Raw genomic sequence first — 14,612 nt, 5'->3', positions numbered from 1 at the left:
TTGTTTAACATCTCTGTACATTATGAGCGCGTAATAACAGTTTGTTTAACATCTCTGTACGTTATAGCGCGTAATCACAGTTTGTATAACATCTCCGTACATCATGAGTGCGTAATAACAGTTTGTCTAACATCTCTGTAAGTTATGAGCGCGTAATAACAGTTTGTCTAACATCTCCGTACGTTATGAGCGCGTAATAACAGTTTGTCTAACATCTCCGTACAATATGAGCGTGTAATAACAGTTTGTCTAACGTCTCCGTACGTTATGAGTGCGTAATAACAGTTTTTCTAACGTCTCCGTACGTTATGAGTGCGTAATAACAGTTTGACTGAGACATGCTGTCTGTGTGTGTGTGTGTTCATGTGTGTTTGCGCAGGACATTATTGAAAAGCAGGAATTTGTCAGGAATTTTCAGGAAATGTCGACAACAACAACAACAACAAGCTCTCAAGGTCTGTGTGTCAGTGACTTCCTGTCAGGAGGAGGAAGTGCACACTTTACTGCTGCAGGGAAATATTTTATACCTCACTGAGGACATTTAAAAGAGCAAAGAAGTACAAATTGTAGGGCTTCTATCCTACACTCATGCTACACTGTAAAAACTTAAGAAAACTAATTTGAAGGCTGCTGTCTTCACTTGAAATTTGTAAGTCAAATTCAAACTTCACTCACACATCAATACACTGAATATTGTAGGAACATTATATGGATGTAACCTTTAAAATTTGAAGCAATCTTTTACTAAACATGTCTCTAATGTCCCCTCCTGGCTCCTCCCTCAGTCCCAGCTGCAGTGGGGGAGGTGACGGTCAGTAACAACGGTCGGATGGACTTCCTCAGTGTGTCATGGCGTCCGGCTCCAGGTGAGGTGGACAGCTACTTGGTGACCCTGAGTGACCGCGACAAGACGCTCCACACAGTCTCTGTTTCTAAATCCAGCCCAGAGTGTGTCTTTAACTCTCTGGTGTCTGGACGTCTCTACAACATCTCCATCACATCCCGCAGCGGCCTCCACCAAAACCACACCTTTGTCCAGGAGAGAACACGTGAGTACACCAGCTCTCCAGAGTCAAACTTCAGTTAAAACAGTCTCACCTGAAGGTCCATTGGTAGCTGTACTGAAGAATTCAGTCATATCACATGGTCTTCATCAGCAGTAAAAATAAAAACTGTTACTACAACTTGTTGATCTGAATGATCGCTGCTGGAGATATTTTTATAGCTCTTTGTACTACACATTGCGACTATAGACCTCCGCCCAGCAGAAGAAGCTGAAGTTCGGTGAGTCGTCATTTAAAATGGAGTTTCTGAAACTGTCTACTGTACAGAGACACTTACCGATCAACCCATAGACCAATTAACTGTTTGATTTTATGTATTTATTTTATTTTAATATATATATAATAATGATAAGTAACTAAGAAGTAATCAATAAGAAGCAGATTATACACTAATCAAAACATCCCTGTGAAATTTATATTACAGTAATGTTACACACTGGAGCTTTTAGATTGGTATCCAGAGCTTCATATGAACTTGTTTGTTCATAATAATTTAACCTTTATTTTCTGTCTCAGAGCCGTCAAAAGTTCAGAACCCGACAGCAACTCACGCTGCCCGGGACGACTACCTGAAGGTTTACTGGCGTCACGCCGCCGGAGACTTCGACTTCTACCAGGTGTTCATCAAACACAACAACGTATTCCTGCAGAACAAGACAGTTCTGAAGACACAGAACGAGTGCGTGTTCAACGGCCTGGTGCCTGGCAGACTCTACACGGTGCTGGTCAGCACCTGGAGCGGGAAATACGAAACCAGCTCATCCACCCATGGCAGGACCTGTGAGTGGCTTTCATGTGTAGCATTTAGCTGCGTTCATATACAGGTATCTGTTTATAGAGATTACTCTATTGGTGAGACAAAAGACATGAAGAGACGCAACAAAAACTGCAATCCAACTGGGAATTCACCAATTAACTGGTGTCCATTTAAACCACAATGTTGACCTGATGATGACGTAAGATGAGCAGTCAGAGGATCCTCAGTTTGTGTTTGAGATCTGACCTCACCTCCTCTCCTGTCTGTCCTGCAGTGCCGGCGGCGGTCCGGTCCCTGGTTCTGGCTGGTCGGGATACCGAGGATCTGCGGGTGACGTGGTCAGCGGCTCCTGGTGACGTGGATCACTATGAGGTGCAGCTGCTCTTCAACGACATGAAGGTGTTTCCTCCCGTCACTCTGGGCAGTGGTGTTGGAGAGTGCGTGCTGACATCGCTCACACCTGGACGGCTCTATAAGATCCTGGTGTCCACCTTCAGTGGGCCCAACCAGAAGGCCCAGTTCATAGAGGGCCGAACAGGTGAGCAGATGATACTGGAGATACTAAAGTAAGTAAAACTTGTGCTCATGTGGTTCTTGCACAGGTGTAAGACTTTGTCTGTAAACAGAGTACAAACATTCAGCACATATTTGGCAAAAATATAGAAGGGAACTCTAGAGTAGGCACACTATCATGTTTTCAGATTACAGCAGTGTAGTAGAGTCATTTGCTTTAAGAGCGGTGTGGTCTCTTCCCTCCTCAGTTCCCAGTAAAGTGAAGAACATCCACGTCAGTAACAGCGGAGACAGCAGCAGTCTGAAGGTGAGCTGGACTCCCAGTCAGGGCGATGTGGACGGATACTCTGTGTTCCTGTACAGAGAGAGTAGACAGCTGGACGTCCGGCCTGTCCTCAAACACCACAACGAGGTGACGTTCGGCTCCCTGCAGCCCGGACAGACGTACAGCGTGACGGTTCAGTCTGTCAGCGGAGAGTTGCTGAACAACAACACGGCCACCGGACGCACAGGTCGGGGAGTACTACGGATATATATCATATTATAGAGACTATACTACTGTTATATATGATGTTATATTTATAAACAGGTCAGACTATACTACTGTTATATATGATATTATATAAACAGATCAGACTATACTACTGTTATATATTATATTATATTTATAAACAGGTCAGACTATACTACCCTATATATACTGTCTACTAGAACATTTGAAAAATGTAACTAGTGAACATTGTCACTGCACTAATATTTTACTGAATGTATAAATCCTTGTGTACTTGTACTGCTGTTGTACATGTATGTTACATGATCTTGTGTTTCTGTGTTCAGTGCCCTCTGCAGTGACGAGTCTCCAGGTGAAAGACCTCCACTCCACCTGCAGCTTGCAGGTGAGCTGGCAGGGCGCTCTGGGTGTGTCTGATGGATACATTCTGCAGCTTCTGGATGACAGAGGCAGCCTGGTGACAAACTCCTCTCAGCCCTCCGGACGCACCAGGTACCAGTTCGACGACCTCACCCCGGGAAAGAAGTACAGGGTCCTGGTCCAGACTACCAGTGGGGGGGTCCACAGCCTGGCCATCAGCACTGAGGCTTGGACAAGTAAGACTTCCTGTTTATAACTCAGACGGTTGTCATAATTTACAGTTTAATGTGAGTTTTTGCAGTCTGAGGTTAAATTAAAAGAGTCTCCGCCCCCTATGTTCTCTTCCTGTCAGGTCCCGCCGCAGTCACCAATCTGTCAGTCAAAGCCAACACCACCACCAGTCTGTCTTTCCACTGGTCTCCACCGGACGGAGACTTTGAGCTTTATGAGATTTTCTTATATAAAAGTGACGACTCACTGCAGGAGAGACGGCGAGGCCAATCCAGCAGTCAGCAGTGCTCCTTCCAGGGTCTCAGACCTGGAGCTCCGTACAGGATGGTGGTGGTGACCCACAGCGGGGAGCAGAGCAACCAGTCCTCCATCTGGGCCCGGACAGGTGAGGGTTGTAACACCTGGTGTGTCTGTGGAAGAAGTAACCTGCATGATACAATTCAATTCAATTTTATTTGTATGGCGCCAATTCATAACAGAAGTTATCTCAGGACACTTCAAATGGAGCAGGTTCAAACCGAACTCCTTATAATATTTACAGAGACCCAACAGTACCACCATGAGCAAGCACTTGGCAACAGGGGCAAGGAAAACTGCCTGTAAATAGGCAGAAACCTAGGACAGACCCTTTGGCTCTAGGTGGGAGGTCGTCTGCCTCGACCGGTTGGGGTGAGAGAGAGAGAGAGAGAGAGAGAGAGAGAGAGAGAGAGAGAGAGAGAGACAGACAGACAGACAGACAGACAAACAGTTGCACAGCAACAACAGTAGCAACAACTACACTAACAGTAGTAACTGATGATGATAAACATGAAGATGATGATGACGACAACAGCAACGATGGGGGATAATGAGCAGTAACAATAGTAATAATTGTAACTGTAGTAATAATAATATTAATAGTGATAATAACAATAATATCAGTGATATTAGCAATGGCAGTCAAGCAGGACCATGGCAGGAGGCTCCACCAGGATCCATGAGAACCTGCGAGACGAGAAATCACAAGAACTCCGGGGAAGAAGTGAAGTTAGTGACATGCATTAATGGGACATGAATGAGTGCAGAAAGAGAGAGATAGAGGAAGCGAGGAGCTCAGTGCACCATGGGAAATCCCCCGATAGTCTAGGCCTATAGCAGCATAACTAAGGGATGGTTCAGGACTCACCTGATCCAGCCCTAACTATTCTATTCTAAATTTTACAGGGAGCCAGTGCAGAGAAGCTAGTACAGGAGAGATGTGATCTCTTTTCCTAGTCCAGTCAGTACTCATCCTAGAGGTCTGCTTTATGTGGGAATTAAATGACATGTCCTGATCAAAGATAACTCCAAGATTCCTGACAGTAATGTCATAGTGATGTCATTATATAGAGACGAATGAAGGTAGAAGTAACAAGGGAGTGTTGAGGCCACTGTTAGCAAAGAGAAAAACAATTTTTATTTAGAGAAAAAGATTTTTAAAAAATTGGCAAAAAAATAGTTTTTGACAAAAACGTTTTTTGATTAAGCGAAATCATTACATGTCCACAAAAAATTATTTTATTAATAATAAATTCATATTGCAATATTTTGACAAAAACAAATTTAATGTTCAAAAAAAAGTTTGTGATTTGTTGAGAAAAGTATTGGTTATATGATATATAGAATATTCAATAATAAAGTCATAATATTTCAAGGAATTATACTTTAAGTTTTTTACTTTTTAAAACAAAAGTCTGAATCTTTTGACAATGTTTTCCCCAACAGTTCCTTTAAAGTCAAGATGGTGGCGAAGAAAACAAACGTGTGACTTTATTGATGTGGTTCTGTGTCTGATTGTAGTGGATCAAACATTTCTTGTGTTTGAATGTGCAGAAGCTCTCTGTACGTTCGTTTCTGTTCCATTAACTCACTGTCAAGTTCACAGTTTGTCGCAATATTTCTTTTGTATGATATATTTATAAAGTTGGTTTTTTTTGGCCTTTTATTGACTTAATTCGATAGTGACAGCCGAAGATAGACAGGAAAGGGGGGCAGAGAGAGGGGATGACAAGCAGCAAAGGGCCGCAAGTCGGATTCTATATATTTATATAGTTTGGACTGACAGGTTCAGGCTCCGATAAAAACCTCAGTCCTGGTCTCGTCTGCAGTCCCAGCAGCTGTGGTGGGTCTGAGGGCTCACAGTGCGAACAGGTCTGACACCCTGAGGTTGACCTGGAGTCGGGGCGGCAGTGATCTGAGTGGGTACCTGCTGACTCTCTACAAACCTGACGGTGCCCTGTGGGCCGAGCAGCAGCTGGGGTCGGATGTCACCGAGTTTGTGTTCTCGGGCCTGGTGCCGGGTCGACTGTACCGAGCCGAGGTTCTGAGTCTGAGCGGAGATCTGAGCAACAGAGCCGGAACACTTGGTCGGACTGGTGAGACACAGCAGTAATAATAACAATATTATAACATACAGTGCCCCCTGCTGGTCAGAGTGGAAATATCATTATAATGATAAAATCTGTTCTGTCGATGAAATATTAGAATTTATTATTACTAAGTCAAATATTAACAATATCAACAACAAACAAATCAATAAATCCAATCCCCAGTCCCTTCAGGATGTCCAAGGCTTTTTTAGGAGTGAACACTGCAACAAAAAAATTGTGATGCATATTGCATCACAATATGTCGCAAATTATAGTAGTATAATAGAATTCATTAACAATCGAAGGTAAACAGTGAGATAAAATTGCTCTGTTTGGAGGATTCACTCATCAATCTACAATGACTGGATACAGAGATTTGACTGATTTCCACAATAAATCCACAAACATGAAGCAGAACAATCATTTAAAAAGGTCACATGATGTTTCCACTGTGTGCCAGCAGGGGGCGCTGCAGCCGCCTGACTTCTGTTTCAACTGTTGACTTTTTCTTCTTCAGCTCCCAGACCTGCAACCTCCTTCCTGTTCGGTGGGGTCACCAACACCTCAGTGGAGATCACCTGGAGCGGCCCTGTGGGTTCCGACTACGACGACTTCGACCTGCAGTGGACTCCCGGAGACCGGCTGTCCGTCATCAACCCGTACCACAGTCGCTCCGCTTGCAGCCGCATCCTGAGGGGGCTATTCCCCGGACGACTCTACACCTTCAGCCTCCGCACTGTCAGTGGGGCCACTGGGCCCGGGGCCACATCCACCTACAGCACACCCATCCACAACAGCATCCGAACCAGTAGGTGGCAGCACTTTTCTTTTGTAGTTTAGTGCTCATAAATAGGAACGGAGAGTTTACATAAGGAGTTCTTTCAACTTTCTGTTGTTATTTCTAAGTCATTAAACTGTAGTTAACAGCGCCACCAGTGGTCGTTCATTAAACTGTAGTTAACAGGGCCACCAGTGGCCGTTCATTAAACTGTAGTTAACAGCGCCACCAGTGGTCGTTCATTAAACTGTAGCTAACGGCGCCACCAGTGGTCGTTCATTGAACTGTAGCTAACAGCGCCACCAGTGGTCGTTCATTAAACTGTAGTTAACAGCGCCACCAGTGGTCGTTCATTAAACTGTAGCTAACAGCGCCACCAGTGGTCGTTCATTAAACTGTAACTAACAGCGCCACCAGTGGTCGTTCATTAAACTGTAGTTAACAGCGCCACCAGTGGTCGTTCATTAAACTGTAGCTAACAGCGCCACCAGTGGTCATTCATTAAACTGTAGCTAACAGCGCCTCCAGTGGTCATTCAGTGAACTGCAGTCAGCGTCCTGTTGCATCATCCTGGACATCGGCCAACAGTGACAAACACTGAACGCTGTAAAATAACTGACAATCATATTTAGAATAACGTTACTATCTGCAATGTTCCTGTATTTTATTTGGACCATTAGCTCAATGCTACTAACTAGCTCGCCATTTACAAATCAGCCCATCAGCCAACCCCACGAAGCAACCAACGACAGACCCACACCGCAGTAATGTTAGCTTTGACTTTGAGCTTTGTGTTGGACTCTGTGTTGTGGTGGGTGTCAGTCGTTTGTAGACTTTAGCGGACTCCACAGGCAGCAGAGGAACAAAGCTACCCTACAACCCGTTCACTCTCTGCTGATTAATAATCTGATTATTATAGAGACAGAACAGAATTCACAGTCGGACATCTGGAAGCTTGTTGATTTAAATTACCTCGGTATAATAAACTGTACATATAGTATATATATATACTGTATATGTATATTAATACTACAGTGATACTGAGAGTCCTGTGTTGTTGTGTCTCGCTTTAGAACCGGAGCGAGTCCACAGCCTCCACTGTCGTCCTCAGAGCTCCACCTCCATCTCCTGCTCCTGGGTTCCCCCGGAGGCCGACTACGATTCCTACACCATCGAGTGTCTCCACCAGGACTCCAGGGTCCTGGTTTACTCCAGACGTACCGGCAGGGACTCTACCGCCTACCTCATCACCCAGCTGGAGCCCCACAAACGCTACACAGTCTCTGTGAAGGTCATCTCGGACCGGACCACCAGTGAGGAGGCCCAGGACAGTGTGGTCACCATGATCGACCGTAAGCTTCTGGTTCAGGCTCACACAGGGTTCTTAAGATTGTGGTTTTATTGGTACTACTGGAACTGACAGGGTTAGGGTTAGGGTTAACCCTAACTAAAACAGACTCTCATCCTGATCCCTCCAGGTCCGCCAGTGCCGCCCCTCAGTACCCGTGTCAGTGACAGATCCACTGTGGTCACCAAGTCCTCCATCTCGTTCAGGTTCAACTGTAGCTGGTTCAGTGACATCAACGGAGCCATCAGGTTCTTCACTGTGGTAGTGACCGAGTCCGAAGGTACTGATACTACAAAGTACTACAGCACAGTACTACTCTTACTCATGCTCATATTCGTACTCATACTGGTATTAGTACTCACATACACACTCATATAGATACTTATATTACTACTGATATTTGTATTTATACTGGTCCATATTTGTACTCTGATATGTGGAGGTTCTGACGACGCTCAGCCGGAGCAGCAGGACCCTCTGCCCTCCTACGTGGACTACAAGTCCAACAGCTCCATTAACTCCTATCAGACCAGTTACTTCCCCAGTCTCTGCACCGAGGGCCCCGACAGTGCCCATAGCTATGAGCTGAGTGTGGGGACGGGGATGGACTCACTGGGAGGCCCCTGTGACCGCAGAGTTCTGGATCCAGACACCGACAGCAGAAACCTGAGCCGGTTCTGTGACGGACCACTGAAACCCAAAACTGCCTATAGGTACAACAACAAGTATTATTACTGCATTCTTCTTCTGTATTGTACCATCATTAACACTGTGTGTGTCTGCAGGCTCAGTGTGCGAGCGTTCACTCAGCTGTTTGACGAAGACAATAACGACTTCACCGTCAGCTCTCCTCTGTTCACTGACACCTTCATGTCGCTGCCTGTGGTCACCGAGGCCGGTGAGCACAACACATAGGCTACTGCCCACTCCTAAGAGCCTTCTCTCTCCGCTTCCCTACAGTGCCAACAGTGTGCAACACTAGCTAACGTTAGCTTATAAATGGAGTCCGCTAACGTCAACAAACGACCAACACCCACCACAACACAGAGTCCAACACAGAGTCCAACACAGAGTCCACAACACAGAGTCCACAACACAGAGTCCACAACACAGAGTCCAACATAGAGTCCACAACACAGAGTCCACAACACAGAGTCCAACACAGAGTCCACAACACAGAGTCCAACACAGAGTCCACAACACAGAGTCCAACACAGAGTCCACAACACAGAGTCCAACACAGAGTCCAACACAGAGTCCACAACACAGAGTCCATAACACAGAGTCCAACACAGAGGCCACAACACAGAGTCCAACACAAAGTCCAAAGTCAAAGCTAACATTATTGCAAAGCTTGTGGAACATATTGTCTGATTGTGCTTTTAGCTGGATAATGTTAGCTTGATTGCTAATGCAGACATATTGCTAGCTAGCTAAATAAATAAAATAAATAAAAAATACTGTCAGCTAGCTCCATCGAGACTCTGGCTGCCTCGTCATTGGCAGGCTGGTATTGCAGGGCGGCTGGTGCCAGATAATGTTATTCAGTTAGCTTCCCCAGCTAAGTGATCCATGATACTATCTTATATTCTGACAAACAGTATTGATTGATGTAACAGTACAAAGCTAACGGTGAGCGAGTCAGGGTCATCCAGCAAGCTAACTGTAGCTAAGCTAAGCTGACGGTGGTTGTTTCTCCTGCAGAGCCTCTGAGCGGTGTGATCGAAGGAATCAGTGCCGGGATGTTCCTCATTGTGATGATGGTGGCAGTCACCACTCTGCTCGTGTGCAGACAGAAGGCTCGTAAAGTGTGAGTGTCTGCAGTGTCTGTACCAAAATGAAAGAAATCATCAGTCCAATCACAGCTTGGGGGCGGGGCTACACAACAGTAGAGTCTGCAGCCGCATACACTAAGCTCCGCCCCCATGCTCAATTCAATTCAATTCAATTTTATTTGTATAGCGCCAATTCATAACAGAAGTTATCTCAGGACACTTTTCAAATAGAGCAGGTCTAGACCGAACTCTTTATAACATTATTTACAGAGACCCAACAGTACCACCATGAGCAAGACCTTGGAGACAAGGGCAAGGAAACACTGCCTGTTAAAAGGCAGAAACCTAGGACAGATCCTTCGGCTCTAGGTGGGTGGTCGTCTGCCTCGACCAGTTGGAGTGAGAGAGAGAGAGAGAGAGAGAGAGAGAGACACAGACAGATAGACAGACAGACAGGTGCACAGCAACAACAGGTTGTCATTGGTTGCCATCTGCTGGACACTGAACATAAAACACCTCCTATTTAAACATGTAATGAGACTGTAATTGGACAGTAGTGCAGGTAAATAATGGTAAAGGTAATCAATAACAGCTAATAACTGCTGTGTGTTTCAGTGTGGAGGAGAGAGCTACAGTCAGAATGAGTGTGAGGGGAGAGAGACCCACATCAGGAATTCACCTGGGGGTCAGAGGGTAAGAACATATTACTGAATACTTCTATTAGTATTGTTGGTACTATTACTATTATTACTACTGAATACTACTGAATACTACTGAATGCTACTGAATATTAATGAATATTACTGAATATTACTGAATACTACTGAATATTAATGAATATTACTGAATACTACTGAATATTAATGAATATTAATGAATACTACTGAATACTTCTGAATATTAATGAATATTAATGAATACTACTGAATACTACTGAATATTAATGAATATTACTGAATATTACTGAATACTACTGAATATTAATGAATATTACTGAATACTGAATATTAATGGTTATTAATGAATATTAATGAATATGAATGAATACTACTGAATATGACTGAATATTAATGAATATTAATGAATATTACTGAATACTACTAATACGAATACATATACAATACAAGTAAGTATAACTAAGATGAATACAAATACTTTACAGCTGATTATTGATCAGTTTGGATCGATTGGCATTAATGACATCATGATGACATCAGGCCAAGGTGTGTTTGTTTTCTCTGTCACTAACTTGTGTCCTTCCTTCTGTCTCTCAGTAACCGTCGGATCTCAAGGTGAGTTTTCAGGTTGTTTATTGTTATTTAACTTCCTGTTTGTTTTCAGGTTGTTTATTGTTTTTTAACTTTCTGTATGTTTTCAGGTTGTTTATTGTTATTTAACTTCCTGTTTGTGTCCTTCAGTCCCATCAAGATCCAGAACTTTGAGAGCCACTACAGCAAACTGCAGGCCGACTCCAACTACCTGCTGTCAGCAGAGTACGAGGACCTAAAGGACGTGGGTCGGAATCAGCCTTTGGACTCGGCTCTGCTGCCGGAGAACCGCGGCAAGAACCGATACAACAACATCCTGCCCTGTGAGTGACAAGCTCACATTCAGAGAAGAAGAAAAGTGAACTTCCTGTTTGTTAATGAATCTGGTTTCTGTGTTCAGACGACTCCACCAGGGTTAAGCTGTCTTACGTAGACGACGATCCGTGCTCCGACTACATCAACGCCAGCTACATCCCTGTGAGACCCACACCCAGGCCTTTGTCCCTCTTATACCATTAGTCTATTTCCCCACTGAGGACCAAAACTGTTGAGTACAGAGTTTAATGTTAGGAATGTTAGGAATGTAGATATTTCTAGTTCTCTCCACTCAGAAAAGTCGACATGTTTCCTGTAAACGATGTGTAACAGGCGGTTCGTACAGACGCAGCAGGAGCTCTGTCGTATGCTGGACTCAGCTTTGATGTTCCTCCTGTCTGTTTTCAGGGGAATAACTTCCGTCGGGAGTATATCGCCACGCAGGGTCCTCTGCCAGGAACTAAAGATGATTTCTGGAAGATGGTTTGGGAGCAGAATGTCCACAATATCGTGATGGTGACTCAGTGTGTGGAGAAAGGCAGGGTGAGTAAATTAAACACCAGGTGTAGTCGGGGTGAGGGCTGCTGACTGTACCTGTGTATAACTGTAAAAACAGAAATATACATTCAGTGTGTTCGTCTGCTCCAGTTTTATGACTTTGTGAACTACGTAGATTTCACATAAACAGACGTAGTTCAGTTTATCTGACAGAGTGACAGATAGATGATCTGTGATTCCCTTTCAGTGGATAAAACATGATAAACAGTCCTCTCCAGAGTTCCCTTTCAGTGGATAAAACATGATTTCTCCTCCTCTCCTCTGATTCCTCCTTCTCTTCTTCCTCCTGCTCCAGGTGAAGTGTGACCACTACTGGCCCTTCGATCAGGATCCACTGTACTACGGAGACCTGATTGTCCAGATGTTGTCAGAGTCTGTTCTACCTGAGTGGACCATACGGGAGTTCAACATCTGCAGCGTAATCATCATTATCATATTATTACTTACTCTTATTATTATTATTATTGTTGTTGTTGTTGTTATTATTATGACAGATGTGATTAACTCTGATGTGTTGGCTCCGTCTATCAGGAGGAGCAGCTCAGCTTCACTCGGCTGGTTCGTCAGTTTCATTACACGGTCTGGCCAGATCATGGAGTCCCAGAAACCACTCAGTCCCTCATCCAGTTCGTCCGGACCGTGCGGGACTACGTCAACAGAAGCCCTGGATCTGGACCCACTGTGGTCCACTGCAGGTACATAACAAGGACACATCATTAAAAAGTTATTTTTCTTCAAACTGAATCCACTTGTTAGAGTGGAGTAGTCTCTGGTCCTTAAATTCAGCTTTTTTTGACTGGAGTTTGGTGTGTGTGTCAGTGCTGGTGTGGGTCGTACAGGAACCTTCATCGTTCTGGATCGAGTGCTACAGCAGTTGGACACCAAAGACACGCTGGACGTCTACGGCTCCGTGTTTGACCTCCGACTACACCGATCGCACATGGTGCAGACTGAGGTACTCCTCCTCCCTCCTCTCTCCTCCTCCCTGCTCTCTCCTCCTCCCTCCTTACTCCTCCTCTCTCCTCCTCAGTGTCAATATGCGTACCTCCACCAGTGTGTCCGTGATGTTTTGAGAGCCAGGAAGCTCCGCAGTGAGCAGGAGCACCTCCTCTGTCCCGTCTATGAGAATGTGAACTACTCCTCTCCGCGTGGTGAGTGACCATCAGCCTGCAGCTCGCTCACATTAGAAAGAACCAATAATCAAACGTATTGATCCTCCCTCCACAGAGACGCTGTGCACCAGACGTTAAAGATTGTATTGACCACTGATCGATAAGATGAGTACTTCAGAGAAACAGCAGTTATTTTATTTTTCTACAATATCATTATTTATGTAACATTGATGTTAACTGTACATATACTTAATCATATCTGTGTGTTTGTACATATTTAATAATCAATAACTGTTTCCTGTGATAGAGACACTGACGATATCATTTAGCTTTCACTGCTTTAATAATATAAAGACAGTAACAATATATTAAACCCTCAGTACCGTCTGCAGGCTGCCTTAAAGACATTTTACTGAGTAGATTAACTTGAAAGGAGGCGTCTGTTATTAATGTGGGTGCAGTTATCAAATAATCAATAAATCAATAATCAGTCCAGCTCATAATGAACAGAAGAAACCCCTGAAAACAACAAACAATAAGAAAAACTTCTATTCTCATCTATTTATTAAAGCTTCCCTATGTAAGGTTTATTAAACTGTAGCTAACAGCGCCACCAGTGGCCGTTCATTAAACTGTAGCTAACAGCGCCACCAGTGGTCGTTCATTAAACTGTAGCTAACAGCGCCACCAGTGGTCGTTCAGTGAACTGCATCCAGGGCGTCGGCCAACAGAGACAAACACTGAACGCTGTAAAATAACTGACAATCATATTTAGAATAACGTTACTATCTGTAATGTTCCTATATTTTATTTGGACCGTTAGCTCCATGCTAATAACTAGCTCGCTGTTTACAAATCAGCCATCAGCCAACACCACGAAGCAACCAACACCAGACCCACAATGCAACGCCAAGATACAGCCAGCTGGACAACCCCAGTTAGCTTAGCTACAGTTAGCTAGCTGGATGCCCCTCCCTCACATCGCTCTCGGCTAGTAGCAAGCTATCGTTAGCTTTGTAGTGTAATTTATTGTTGGCTATAATCAACACCGTTTGTCAGAATATATAAGTTAGCATCATGGATCACGTATTTCGCTACCAATAACATTAGCGAGTGAGCAACCCAGCCACTCTAAATCAACAAACAAGCTAACGTTATCCAGCTTAAAGCACAATCAGACAATATGTTCCACTAGCTTAGCAGTAATGTTAGCTTTGACTTTGGACTCTGTGTTGGACTCTGTGTTGGACTCTGTGTTGTGGACTCTGTGTTGTGGACTCTGTGTTGGACTCTGTGTTGGACTCTGTGTTGTGGACTCTGTGTTGTGGACTCTGTGTTGGACTCTGTGTTGTGGACTCTGTGTTGGACTCTGTGTTGTGGACTCTGTGTTGTGGACCCTGTGTTGGACTCTGTGTTGGACTCTGTGTTGTGGACTCTGTGTTGTGGACTCTGTGTTGGACTCTGTGTTGTGGACTCTGTGTTGGACTCTGTGTTGTGGACTCTGTGTTGTGGACTCTGTGTTGTGGACTCTGTGTTGGACTCTGTGTTGGACTCTGTGTTGTGGACTCTGTGTTGTGGACTCTGTGTTGTGGACTCTGTGTTGGACTCTGTGTTGGACTCTGTGTTGTAGACTCT

The 14,612-nt window shown here is 44.4% G+C and overlaps 1 protein-coding gene across 2 annotated transcripts in view; it reads left to right on the top strand.

The window, feature by feature from the left end:
• The window catches only part of LOC127352638 (receptor-type tyrosine-protein phosphatase beta), a 30,452-nt gene extending 16,289 nt beyond the window's left edge, over positions 1–14,163 (top strand). For both annotated transcript variants that reach the window (XM_051381186.1, XM_051381187.1), the window contains 23 exons: positions 786–1,049; positions 1,581–1,844; positions 2,096–2,359; positions 2,583–2,846; positions 3,172–3,441; positions 3,558–3,821; positions 5,563–5,829; positions 6,341–6,631; positions 7,675–7,953; positions 8,080–8,229; positions 8,392–8,662; positions 8,735–8,847; positions 9,654–9,759; positions 10,340–10,417; positions 10,999–11,016; positions 11,143–11,315; positions 11,393–11,469; positions 11,716–11,850; positions 12,161–12,283; positions 12,397–12,560; positions 12,685–12,820; positions 12,896–13,016; positions 13,093–14,163. In XM_051381186.1, the coding sequence (XP_051237146.1) occupies positions 786–1,049; positions 1,581–1,844; positions 2,096–2,359; positions 2,583–2,846; positions 3,172–3,441; positions 3,558–3,821; positions 5,563–5,829; positions 6,341–6,631; positions 7,675–7,953; positions 8,080–8,229; positions 8,392–8,662; positions 8,735–8,847; positions 9,654–9,759; positions 10,340–10,417; positions 10,999–11,016; positions 11,143–11,315; positions 11,393–11,469; positions 11,716–11,850; positions 12,161–12,283; positions 12,397–12,560; positions 12,685–12,820; positions 12,896–13,016; positions 13,093–13,115 (4,115 nt within the window). In that variant the 3' untranslated portion in view covers positions 13,116–14,163. The remainder of the gene's footprint in view (positions 1–785; positions 1,050–1,580; positions 1,845–2,095; positions 2,360–2,582; positions 2,847–3,171; positions 3,442–3,557; positions 3,822–5,562; positions 5,830–6,340; positions 6,632–7,674; positions 7,954–8,079; positions 8,230–8,391; positions 8,663–8,734; positions 8,848–9,653; positions 9,760–10,339; positions 10,418–10,998; positions 11,017–11,142; positions 11,316–11,392; positions 11,470–11,715; positions 11,851–12,160; positions 12,284–12,396; positions 12,561–12,684; positions 12,821–12,895; positions 13,017–13,092) is intronic.
• The last annotated feature ends 449 nt before the right edge of the window (positions 14,164–14,612 follow it).

Source organism: Dicentrarchus labrax, unplaced genomic scaffold (genome assembly GCF_905237075.1).
Source record: "Dicentrarchus labrax unplaced genomic scaffold, dlabrax2021, whole genome shotgun sequence".
NCBI classification, from domain to species: Eukaryota; Metazoa; Chordata; class Actinopteri; family Moronidae; genus Dicentrarchus; species Dicentrarchus labrax.
Note: the sequence above shows the minus strand (reverse complement) of the source record. Positions and strands in the feature narration are given on the sequence as shown.